Below are 12,737 nucleotides of genomic sequence, written 5' to 3'. Positions count from 1 at the left end.
GGAATAGGGTCTTGAATCAGAATCGGAATGGGTTATTTGGATTTGAATGAAGGTTTAAAATTTTGATGTGATAGATTCGATATGGGGCGTATGATATCGTATTTTTGAAAATTAAATTTGAGATATGCATGAAAATTAAATATTTAGTCTTTTTTTATGCCTATTGGGGTGAAAAAGATACGATCAAAAACTAAAAAAATTAAAGGGGGGAAACAAACTTCTTTTTCCCCAAATAAGTCTTCTTTCACCTCAAATGACTTAAAACTCCAAACTTCATTCTTATACTACTGGATTTGCAAAAGTTGGCAAGAAACAATTGTTAATCGTTAATTTTTTTTTAAGATTTTTCAAAATTTTTAAAAAATATTAAAAAATAGGTAATTTTTTTTTTCAATTCTTTAATAACATCTTGTGATTTTTTTTCTTGAATGTTTAAATTTATTTTGATCTACATTTCTTACATTCAAAATCACAATTTTTTTTTTGTTATTAGTAGATTTATAGAAATTTCGTGAAGATATTTAGGAAAAATATAAATTAACAAAAAATTTGAAAATATAATTTTTTTCTCTTCCTATAAAGACTAAATATATTTTAGATCTATGGATTTATCTATCATATCCATAAATTAATTGAAATTTCTTCTTTAATAATTATTTTTTATTTTTATTTTTAGAATAAATAAATAAATAAATAAATTTATTTATTTTATCATCTGATCACAATGATTGAATATATTATAATTATATTGATGATCTATCATATCCACAAAGCAATTGAAATTTCTTCTTTAATAACTATTTTTTGAATATATTATATAATGTTTATTTATTTTTTATAATTTTTGGAAGTAAATAATAAATAATTATTAATTATATTTTCACATAGAAGTTGTGCCAATGCATTTTTTATAGTTGGATACGAGAGTTGGGTTTTTTCCATCCAATAAAACATTAAAACTTAAGAATACTAATTTATAAATTATAGTTAAGCATAGGATTTTTAGTGATATTATAATTAACTACAATATATTTTTTTGTAAAACCATTAAAATATATTAATTTAATATATATAGACCTCATTTAGGTCTTATACTTAGTGTTGTTATTGTATTTTTATGATTTATTAAAATATTTAAAGTGTTTCCAAGTGTATCCTAATTTTTCTCCGATACGCATGAGTATCCAAGGTATATCCCGATACGTCTCTTAAAATTGCCTTTTCAATATACTTGACGTTTCTGATACTTTGAACTTTGATTCCAACTGTTTGGGTGGATGGAATCGAAATCCCATTTTTATTCCCGTAGGAATGGCATTCCCCCATTTGAGGGAATAGTCATTTCCTACCCTTCTCTTGGGAATGAAATTCCATTCCTGCTCGATTTCAATTCCCATTCCCATCTCTGTCTGAACCAAACAGACTATGGGAATGGACCATTCCGATTCTGATTCCAGAGGATTTCAGTTCCAATCCGATTTTGATTCCTACTACAAACCAAATGGACCCCTAATTTTCCAACATTTCATCATTTTCCATTGCCCTAGTTTGTTTGTTTAATTAAAGCTAGGCCAACTTAGTCCATGGGGGTGAAGTCTCATTTGAATATTTGCTACTACCACCAAGATCTGCACTGACGGCCGCTCCGCCCAGGCTCACACCCCGGGTTTTGCAGCGACTGCCACACCCTCCTACTCATCAGGGCCTGACAATCGTCCCGATGACCGGGTATGGGTCGCGCGCTTCAGCGCCATCCATATTCGGGGCTAATTGATTCGATAGGTGAGTTATTACACACTCCTTAGCGGATTTCGACTTCCATGACCACTGTCCTGCATCAAGCAGCCCATGTCCAACCCAATTAGCACCTTATCTAAAACGAGCACATCAGCGTTTCTATATATCAAAAACCAAGAAAAGAAAAAAATTGGAGAAATCCAATAAACACTTTATAAAAATTATTTAAAATGAGAATGGAAGTTTTACGTGAAAATGGCTAATTAATTAAGCTGAGTGAGTAAACATGTAAATATATACAGTACAAATATATACAAGATAATATAAAATGCAAAATTTTTGTACTCTACAAATTTGTATTTATACTCCTTCCAAACTGAACCTTAATGTTTTGAGGCAAATTCTTTTGTGTAAGTGTGAATATAATATTTAAATGGGTGAAGGGGAAAGTATAAGCTAGAGTGATTATATTAGTCTTATCTAATGTCATGAGATCAGATACTGGCCATTCAAATTAATTGAAAATCAAAAGTTGGTAGCTTTGATCATTTATCTATATATAGTCATGAGCAAAGGCAACTTTGCTTCACAGACTAGTATTACATCTTCTCTATAGACTCTAATGGCTCTACTAGCCTTGTTTATTTTCTTCATACTGTCCATTCTCTCAGTAGTACTCTTCCTTAAACCATCTCCTAATAACCTTCCCCCAGGACCCTTTTCATGGCCAATTATAGGGATCCTGTTGCCCAACATGAAGAAGCAACCCCATGTCGAGCTAAGCAAATTGGCAGAGAGATTTGGACCACTAATTCTCCTCAAATTTGGGGTTGAGCCCGTTGTTGTGGCTTCGAACCATGTTGCAGCCATGGAGGTGCTCAAGAACCAGGATCGATTGCTTTCAGGTCGCTTTGCACCACGCAGCGTCCGAATTAAGGGCTATATTGAATACTCCATGGTGTGGGCTGATTGCACTGATTACTGGAAGATGGTCAGGAAGATATTGAGGACTGAATTTTTCTCTACTAAGATGTTGGACGTTCACGTACACGCCAGAGAGGAGAAAGTATCGGAACTGATGAAATTTCTCAGACGGAAGGAAGGAGAGGAGGTGAATTTTGTTGATGTGATATTCGGTTGTATTTTGAACATGTTGGGTGCACTTATATACTCCAAAGACGTGTATGATTTTGAAGAAAAGACAGATATTAACTTGGGTATGAAGGGCATGATTCGGCAGCTGATGATATTGGCAGCCACCTTGAATATAGCCGACCTCTACCCAATTCTTGGCGGATCAGACTTTCAGGGCTTGAGGAAGGAATCGGCAGCTTGTGTCAAGTGGATGAGTGAGTCTTGGGCGGCCATTATTAATGAAAGAAGGAAGAATAATGACCACACCAAGAACGATTTATTGCAAGTTTTGCTCGATTCTGGGTTCAGTGATCCCCAGATTGACGCCATGTTTCTGGTTTGCCTCTCTCTCTCTCTCTCTCTCTCTCTCTCTCTCTACATAATCCCCCAATCTGTCATTCTTCTCAAGTTTCCACTTGTGTGTGCTCAGAAGAGTTAACGCTACACGCCTCTAACAGTCTCAGGCCCAAGATATTGCCAAGGAATTAAAAGAAAAGAAGAGGATTTAATTTACAACACAAATATATATTAATTAGCTATCTAGCTAGCTTATAATTAAGTAATTAACAAGAACTGATGATTCTACTTTTTTTGGCAGGAAACGTTTGGACCTGGTTCAGACACTAGTGCCTCCACGATTGAATGGGCATTGGCAGAACTGCTGCGGAACCCAGAGAAGCTGGTGAAGCTCCACGAGGAACTCGACAGGGTAATCGGAAGAAACAAGACTGTGAAGGACTCTGATCTGCCTAACCTACCTTATCTCCATGCCTGTGTCAAGGAGACCCTCAGGTTACACCCTCCGGTCCCATTCCTTATTCCTCACATAGCATTGGAAAGTTGTGAAGTGATGAATTACTCGATTCCAAAGGGATGCGAAGTGTTGGTTAACTTATATGCAATTGGAAGAGACCCCACCACATGGGATAACCCCAATTCTTTCTTGCCAGAACGCTTTCTGAATTCAGAAGTTGATTACCAAGGCAACCATTTCCAGTACATACCCTTTGGTGCTGGCAGAAGAATCTGTCCTGGCATGTCATTGGGAACCCGAGTTGTTCGACTGATACTTGCTGCTCTTGTCCACACTTTTGATTGGAGCCTTCCTGGCGGGATGCACCAAGATGAGTTAGACATGGCCGATAGCTTTGGGGTGGGTTTACAGAAAGAAACCCCTCTCGTCGTCATTCCCACCTTGAGAAAATAATTATTAAGAGGTCTAGTTACTGTATGTGATGTGATGGCTTTGCGTGTTGTAGTAATTTAATGCCCCTTCATTGAAGTGTTGTATTAGAATTAGAATGTGATGTGGTTGTTGTTGTAGTAGAACGTGATGAAGCTTCAATGATAAGTACATGGCCTTTCTCTTGAAGTTGTTGTAGTAATGCCCCTTCATTGATCACTTCTAAAAGTAGAGTAACAAAATGATTAACAACGTACAAGTGGTTGGTGAGCTACTTTTCACACAATTATTTATATCGGTGTAAATGATATTTTTAATCCTCATTTCATTCTTTCATATAAACAAAGTTTTTCAGATAATTAATTATATTATATATTTTATATATCAGTACACCTGAGAGACATGTGGACCCACACCACATATAATAATAATACTTTTATTATTATTATTATTATATAAAAATAATAAATAATAAATACTTTTAAAAATCACTTTCAAAGATAAAATTTTCTAAAAGTACGCGTGAACTGGTTTCCATTCGAAGCTTCTACAGTCCTACTCCATCTAACCCCAAGTGTTAAAATCAGGGAGATTCAACGTATAAAGAAAAAAAAATCTCAAAACTCAAATTAGACAGAAGAATATTTGCATTTGTCTTTTAGGTAGAGCTCAAGGCCCATTGTTGTTTGGACTAAGGTGTCTTTTCCTTTTCACTAACACAAAACAAAGGAAACGAACGAAAAAAACTCTTAAGTTTGAAATTAAACTCGATTTTGATTTTTCTTTTTAAAAAATAACAATACCTATCCTGTCGCATATGGGCTGGGCCTCGATCGGCCAAAGTTATCAAATTCAAGTGGCCAGGGCGATGCCTTTTATCTAGTAAATATAAATTCTATACTGACATTGTCAGCATAAAAAAAAAAAACAATAGAGAAGATCAAGATTCAGTTGCCGCAGACCCGCACCTGTTTAGCAAAGACATCTCTGAGTTAATGGCGCTTCTCTACTGTATTACTCCACATGCATGCCAAATGTTTGAAAACCGAACTATGACGGTGACGTTTCAGATACTAGTCAATAATCTGCCAACGGTTAAGCTCACCATGGAGTCGGTTGAGACCGTCAACAACCTCATATCTTGTACGGTGCAGAAGATCAAGGTCACCCTTCACTGCGAAAACCGAGAAACAGTGAAGAGACTGAAGGTGCGGGTGTTGGCTGTAATTGTCCTTAATTGAAGACGACTAATCTAACGTTTGTGTATCCCAAGAAATATATAAAAGCATGAAATCACACTAGTGTGTAGATGCAGTTTCAGTCGTCTCATAAACATCAAACATAGATGTAGAGTTACGGAAGGCGGAGGTTTCAGGTTTGAAATCGGAGAAAGAGAATGGATTACGGAAGGTCGAGGGATACTTACCTCCTACCGGAACGGTCATCGGCATCGACCAGCGGAAGTCGAAGAGAACAATCTCCGGCGGATTACAGAAGGTAGAGAGTTTCAGATCTGAAAGAGGATAAGGGGATGATGCCCTTTTGGGCGAGAGGGAACTAACGGCCGTCGTATGAGCTCCGTACGAGTCTCTTTATTTCGCGTGTAATCGAACACGTGGCGCGCGCCCACAACGCGTGGGATATATTTGAGGGGCAGCTCTGTAGGGGGCGGATGCGAACCCATCTTACACGTGCCCTTTGAGCGGTGCCCTTCACCATTATAGCTCGGGGAAACCTCTCTTTCCTCTCGCCAGAGAGGAGAACTTCATAACATTTTCGTATCATAGTCGTCTGGTGCCCGGAGTGAAAGAATGTCAAGCCGGGTGAGAAGAAGGAATCAGTTTTGTGGAGTGGGGACAGGAGGAGATTCAGTAGCGACAAGATGAAACCAATAGCCGTCTAGCTGAGATCCTTGAGCGGCTGAATCAACTCCAACCACAAGGTGGAGGACAGGAGGATCCTAGTCCATGACGAATTCCTAGTACATGACGAAGTCCCAATACTTCCCATCAAATAGGTGAATTTCTCTTTCCCTACAGTCTTCGTCGAGATGTCATCCCACTGCTATGTGGTTTGAATATGGCGAGTAATAATGTTCCCATGCCTAGTTCATCGCGAACAAAACTACAGTCGACTTCAATATATTTTGTCAGCTCGTGAAACATTGGATTTGTGGCGATATGCAAAGTTGCCTAGTTATCACAATATAAACGTGCATGTTTATCATATGCGACTTCAAGGACAAGAGAAGTTTCTTCATCCACTTCAACTCACAGCTTGTCGTAGCCATCGAACGATATTCTGCTTATATCGAGAAGCGCGAAGCGCAACACAATAGGCTGTTTTTTCATTTTCCAGGAAACTGGTGACAAACCCAGCAAGACGAAATAGTCACTCAACAATCGTCACGACAACGGGCAACTTATAAAATCAGAATCACAACGCGATCACTATTGGAACGCAACAATATACCTTGTCCAGGTGTCTAAACCGGTTCATTGCTTTTCATGCGAGGGGATGTCAGTGTTTCCGTCCACACTATAATTGCCATTTCCCAATCCCAACAGCCATCTCTCTCTGTTTTATGATTTTATCAAATTTCTGAGCTGTCTTTGTTGGGGATTAGGTTCTGAAATAGTGGCTCCCACCACTCGATCACCATCAACATAGCAAAGATCAATCTTTTTCCTTTCTTTTCTTTCAACGCTCGTTTTATATTCATACTACATCGACGTCGTATTTCAGAGGGTATGTCAAGCATATAAAGTTCAATCCAACCTGAGCTTTCTATTTTGCCCATTCTCTCTCTCTATCGCCTCTATGTTGTATGTTCTTATTGAGTTCTTGCACAAAGAAGAAACTTAATAATAAAAAAGGATGGAGTTCTTGTATAACCAACTTTCCAAGTCTTCACACAAAGAGTCCCTAAAAGTTCTAGAGGTTGATATACACCACGCCAATGCTTTGTGAGTTTTAATCGCTTTTCTTTCTCTTGTTGCTTACTCGTGTTTCTGTTTTTCTTCCCTTTTGTTTATTTCTTTTTCATCTGTATCCTCCAAGCGTATCTATTATTTCCTTTATCTATGCTTTTGAGGGCATTTCTGTGCTTCGGTAATTCATGACCGAAAAAGAAGGCAAGAGATATAGCAACATGGAGTTGGATGGGCTTTTGGTCCGTAAAATGGAGTTCGGTGATGCTTCAATGAGTCTTCTCCGATTTTATGGCTGACGGAAGCTTGTAAATTGAGTGGAGGCCTTACCACCACAACAGCGGTTGCGCGTTGCCCTAGTCTAGAGGCGATTTCTCCAAAGGGTCTCCTCGGAATGGCATGATATTGTGCCTTTACTAATCGTTCGGAGGGGTACCAGTGGTGGTGGTAGCAATGGGGGCGGGGGAAGGGGCAGCAGCAGGAGAGAGAGAGAAGTCATTGTTCATCGTCTCCCACCTTGAGACGAAAAATAGAGTAGTGGCGCAAAGAACAAGGCTTGAGTATCTTCTGAACATGACGGGCTCCAACAAAGCCTTGGCCTGGGTGAAGCAACATGTCCTGCACCACCTTCCCTGACCCCACCACGCCCCCGATCAATGTCTTTCTATTCCTTCCCTCCGCTCGCCACCTGATTGATGAACCTCAACCATTCAATTGCGAGGCCGACGACCTTGGGGACTGAATTCTCCGACGAATGTCAATGGTTGTCGTCCTATTACGATTCATCATCCAATGAGAAGGTTCCTGAGAATGTTCGTTAAAGAGAGAGAGGCCAGTTTTGGGTTGGTGAGAAGGAAAGAGGGTCGACTCTAGCACCGGTGATCGTGTGGCTATCGTTGCCTGCGACGATGATCACCGCCACCGCTGCAACTTCCAACAATGGTAGTAAACAATAAAGGTATTTTAAGAATTTTAAAATAATTATCACTTACATGATGCCATATGTGAACAGAGATAGAAATTAAGAACGAAAGAGGTTTTAGATAATTGTCAAAAAATTCAGGTATTTTAAGATAATAACTAAACAATAAGGTGGAGTAAATCAATTTCAGTTGAATAATTTAAGAGATTTACCCAAACTCAAATTAGACAGGAGAATATTTGCACTCTAGACTCTAGAGGTAGATCCCAAGGCCCATTCTTGTTTGGACTAAGGTGTCTTTTCCTTTTTAACCAAAGTTTGAAATTAAACTCGATTTTGATTTTTCATTTTCAAAAGCAACAATACCTATCCTGGCGTAGATGGGCTGGGCCTGGATCGGCCAAAGTTGTCAAATTCAAGTGGCCAGGGATCAACCTTTTATCTAGTAAATATAAATTCTACATTGACATTCTTACCATTAAAAAAATAATAATAATAATAAGAAATCCTCATTGTTTTCATTATTTCCCATTACCAGGGATCAATCTAGTTTTCCAAGATTTCATTATTTCCCATTCCCCCTGTTTTTTCTTTCTTTAATTAATGAAATAAAGGGCAACTTAGTCTAGGCGGGGGTGTTCTCTTGACCAACTCCCCCCCGCCCCCTCAAAATCCTAAAACCGAACAACCCCTAAGAAACACATTATTCCTCATTGTGCATATAACTCCTGATTTTGAACAGACTTATATGTTCTTTGGCCCAAAAGTCCGAGTCCAATGCAGTTAAAATCTTTAAATCGGATACCAAATTTTATCCAACCCTATTGGCTCAAGTTTGGGCCAGTCTTCATTGGGCTTTCGTTTGGGTTAAAGCCGAACTTCGTATTAGTATGGAAAGTTACATAGTTCTTTGACTCTTTGCCCTCGTTGAAGCCAAAGTCACGTTGAAATGGCGAACTGCAAAAGCGAAAAAAATAAAAAATAAAAACATTACCAATAATAGTGGTATTATTTATGAGACAGGTTGGGTCGAGTTCAATAATCATATTTGAAAAGACGGCAAGTATTCTACATTTTTATTTATTTTTTCTTGCAAATTTTGTTGGGCACCTAACTTTTATATTGTAAATTTAAGTTATTATTTTATTTAATTTTATATTTATATATTTGTTATTTAATTTAAGAAATTAAGAAAAGTTTTTTTACTAAATAATAACCTACTGTACGGATCATTTGAAATGTTTTTTTGTTTTTTTTTATAAAATGATGTTTTTTTTTTTTTTTTTTACTTCTTAATAGAGATAACTATCACTAATTTTTTTAGAGTGGAGGTAACTACCATTTGAATGAATTAAGACACAGAAAGAAAGTTTTAATTTGAGGAGTTTACATCAGCACCCCATAAGCATCCAAACAATCAAAACCCACCATTTGTTATCACGCACGACTTGTGGAGCTAGTGGGGCAGAAGTTAGCTCCAAACATTTGCACAAAAGCCCATAAGAACGATTCAGTTCATCATTTTAATCAAGTTCGAATGTGAAATATAAACAAGAGGGGGTATGCCGGAGTTCAAATCTACCCCCGACAACGTCCCACAACACATCCTCGCCGTGTATTGTGAAATTATCTCCGATGATGACATCATCACTTCTGGAATCATCATCAAGAGATGTTACGGCTTGAATGTGCCGTGGGACGTTGGGGGGTAATCTTGTGGGGGCAAATTTGCTCTCGCCGGATTGGGTCGGGTTCAGGCTTCAGAGGCAACTTGTTGCAACAGTGGACGTGAGGCGGTGGTTCAGTGGTAAGACAGGAGAAACAGGGGCTGGAGAGAGAGAGAGAGAGAGAGAGAGAGAGAGAGAGAGAGAGACTGCAAGTCTGCAACGCCCCTATTTTATTTTTGATTATCAAATCCTCTTTTCTTTCTTTATTTGCTGAAAATGGGCTTCTTTGAATCTGTCAAAACAATCATTCTTCAATAGTTCCTGTTCATCTCAACTTCCCCGATCTGTGCTCCAAAGCTAGAAAGGTAACAACCCTACAAGCCAGAACCTATCTTCTAACCTATCACAAAGTGGACTTTTACTCGAAGTCCCTGTTTATATTCTCTAGTACAATAAATTCACCCCAGCTCAAAATTCCGTTATTGCAGACTTCAAAACAACAAAAGGCTTCCTCGTCTACAACACAGCATCTTCGGTTTCTCAGTGATGGAAAACCATCGAAACCTACACGAAGAATGTTGGGAAGAAGAGTCAGATCGTTTTATCTGACCAAATCACTGATGAGACTCTATAGGTGAAACCTTGAAAAGATCCCAGATGAGAGAGACAGGCAATAGCTCTTGGCAGTGAGATTGCCGGAACGATCGTGGATTCCGAGATCAGATCGGATGGAGGAGAGTGATCCTTAAACAGGGTAAGGGTACTCCGGATCTTCTTCCCACGCCTACCCATAATACCAACATCTCCCCCTTTCTTAATACTGTGCAGAGGATGAGCCATGTGTGACAGCGATAAACGTGGGCAGGCGATCCGGGCTCAGGAATAAGGCTTGGAGTCCGGATCTCCTGCATTCGAAATGGTGTGGACAGCGATGCACTTCCAATAAGAAATAAATACATCACAGGTACGTTGTTTATATAGAATTAAGGGTAGAAGTCCCTTTAAGCTATAATATTTTTATTTTTGAAATTAATTAAAAGGAAATAGTGAAAGAATGAGAGGGAGTCCTTTGAGACTTGCCCCCATTAGCCCTTTGGACTCCAAACGATAACTCCATTAAACGAAGGTGCTATCCACCATTGTAGGATACCTTCCTGGGTAGAATAGACTCCTGAAGTATTGTTAGACATGTTGGACAAGGGCCAGGGTGAAATCTCCCGACGTTTGAAGGACTAGGAATAATTCCAACGTAAACCTCCCCATTTTTCTTCAATTTCCAATATCCGGAACTAAAGTTCAGGCCTACTCCGCAGGATGGGAAATGGTGGTGTTTAAACAGATTCCATATATATGATGATGATTGCATCATCCTCCCTCCAAGCAAACCGGAAGGACTGCATACCTTTTTAGGATTATCAACATCAAGGGAAAGTAAAATTAAGACTTAATCCTTCATTATCATGATATGGTGTTCATATAGAGGACCCAACATCTCAGCAACAACCTTTCGACTCCCGGATATCATTTGCAGAGCACATTCTGAAACATTTGAAATCTTACAATCACATTATTTTCTTCATTTCCCATCAGCGTTGAAGGCTATGGCAAGAGAAGTTTGACCATCTGATTCTTCTATTCAAAAGAAGAAGACCTATGATTCGTTATTGAATTCCTTTGCAGATTTGAAGAAGATTGAATCCCCATCTATATTTCCAAGGGTTCATTGTGAAGATTTAAGGAACTAAACAAGTGAATTTTCTACCCCTGACTTAAGCTCGTCTTATGCAATTGTTAATGGTGGATATCACTTGGCTTTCATGATGTTTTCGTTTAGAACCTAAAAGACTTGGGTTTCCTCTATTTTTTCACTTTAATTCTTTTTTAAATTTTAAAAATATAAATATTAGTTAACAGAAGTTTCACCGTTTGGCATTCCTCCACACATGGAGAGCGGGGTGCCTATGTCAGCACCAGACGTGTTCATTTCTGAATGGAAGTGCACCCCCACCCACACCATTTTGAGTGCAGGATATCTGGCAGGAATATGAGGAAATATTGGCTTTTATGCGAATTTAGAGCTAACGGGACAAGCTCACGTCCGTCCCATTAGCTTGCACACATTAAGGGTGGACTCGTGCAAGATGACAAGTGGCGTCTTTTGATTGCTTGGGGTGCTGATGTGAATTATTATTTGAGAATGAAAACAATCACTTTTGATATGCTCTTTATTTATAAAATAAGTTGCCATTTGTTCAACTTAAAACTAGTGAGGGGCGCCTGTGCACGGGCAAATAATACAGAATAATTGAGAGTAAAAAATGATAAAAAAGAATAGAAATGATTAAAAAACTTAATGAATTTCTTCTATTACAAATATCATGTTTATTAGAACTCTTCCCACATGATCCTATAGAAACTGTGTTCATTATTTATGATACAATTAATTTAGCAAGATTATGTTTAGAATCATCTTTCCTTTTTGTTATATCACCTAAATACCTTGTCAATTATGGGATTTACAAACATAAGCAAATATTTACATAGACTACCAAAGTGATAAAAAATATCTAATTGATGTAGAATGGATACATGTTTCTCAAGGACAAGAATTACAGGCCATCACACATCGCTTACTCTTCAAAGTTTCATCAACAAACTCTGCAATTGCCTTGACTGCCTTATCACCAGCTTCATCTTTGGTTATCCATTTGATTGTAGGTCCTTTTATCCAATTTTGAAGGGTGGATCTCCACCATCAATCACGTGCAATTTATTGATGGAGATTTCATCTTTTTGCAAACTGCAAACATCTTATCTAGTGGACAGAGCCCAATCTTTGCTACCCTCCATCAAAATCAAACAAATATTTGTGTAAGAAGTAGGGACAAAAGACTATGAAAAATGGAGAACAAAAATAAATAGAGAAAGGGAAAGAACATAGAATATGCAGTCAATTACAGCGTCGTTTCAGTAGAAAAAATTTGTAGTAGCATTGAATTAAACATCTAAAGCAACCCTCATTAAATTGTGAGAACAAACTACCAGCAACCCAAATGCATGAAACACATCTAAGATGCGGGTTTAAATTGTCATTGTCTAAAATGCTTGGATACCAAGAATAAACAAATGGATAACACATTTACAACCATCTAATACAGGATCAC

The 12,737-nt window shown here is 38.2% G+C and overlaps 1 protein-coding gene and 1 long non-coding RNA gene across 3 annotated transcripts; both read left to right on the top strand.

Annotated features, from left to right (window-relative positions):
• Nucleotides 1–2,125: 2,125 nt before the first annotated feature.
• LOC148869055 (corytuberine synthase-like) lies at nucleotides 2,126–4,243 on the top strand. The gene is made up of 2 exons (XM_088969551.1): nucleotides 2,126–3,208; nucleotides 3,470–4,243. Exons 1-2 carry the CDS (start codon nucleotides 2,360–2,362, stop codon nucleotides 4,076–4,078), a joined length of 1,458 nt encoding a protein of 485 aa, XP_088825677.1. The 5' UTR covers nucleotides 2,126–2,359; the 3' UTR covers nucleotides 4,079–4,243.
• Nucleotides 4,244–9,473: 5,230 nt separating this feature from the next.
• On the top strand, nucleotides 9,474–11,830 carry LOC148869054 (uncharacterized). 2 transcript variants are annotated; one of them, XR_016106937.1, is made up of 4 exons: nucleotides 9,474–9,938; nucleotides 10,062–10,327; nucleotides 10,402–10,537; nucleotides 11,602–11,830. It is a non-coding gene; the product is annotated as an uncharacterized LOC148869054 (long non-coding RNA). The 2 variants fall into 2 exon arrangements; XR_016106938.1 differs by lacking the exon at nucleotides 11,602–11,830 and adding an exon at nucleotides 11,254–11,489 and having other exon boundaries at nucleotides 9,498–9,938.
• The last annotated feature ends 907 nt before the right edge of the window (nucleotides 11,831–12,737 follow it).

Source organism: Nelumbo lutea, chromosome 2 (assembly GCF_056320005.1).
Source record: "Nelumbo lutea isolate HS-2025 chromosome 2, American lotus-T2T, whole genome shotgun sequence".
In the NCBI taxonomy this organism is placed as follows: domain Eukaryota; kingdom Viridiplantae; phylum Streptophyta; class Magnoliopsida; order Proteales; family Nelumbonaceae; genus Nelumbo; species Nelumbo lutea.
The sequence above is the reverse complement of the archived record's forward strand: the minus strand, read 5'-3'. Positions and strand labels throughout refer to the sequence as shown.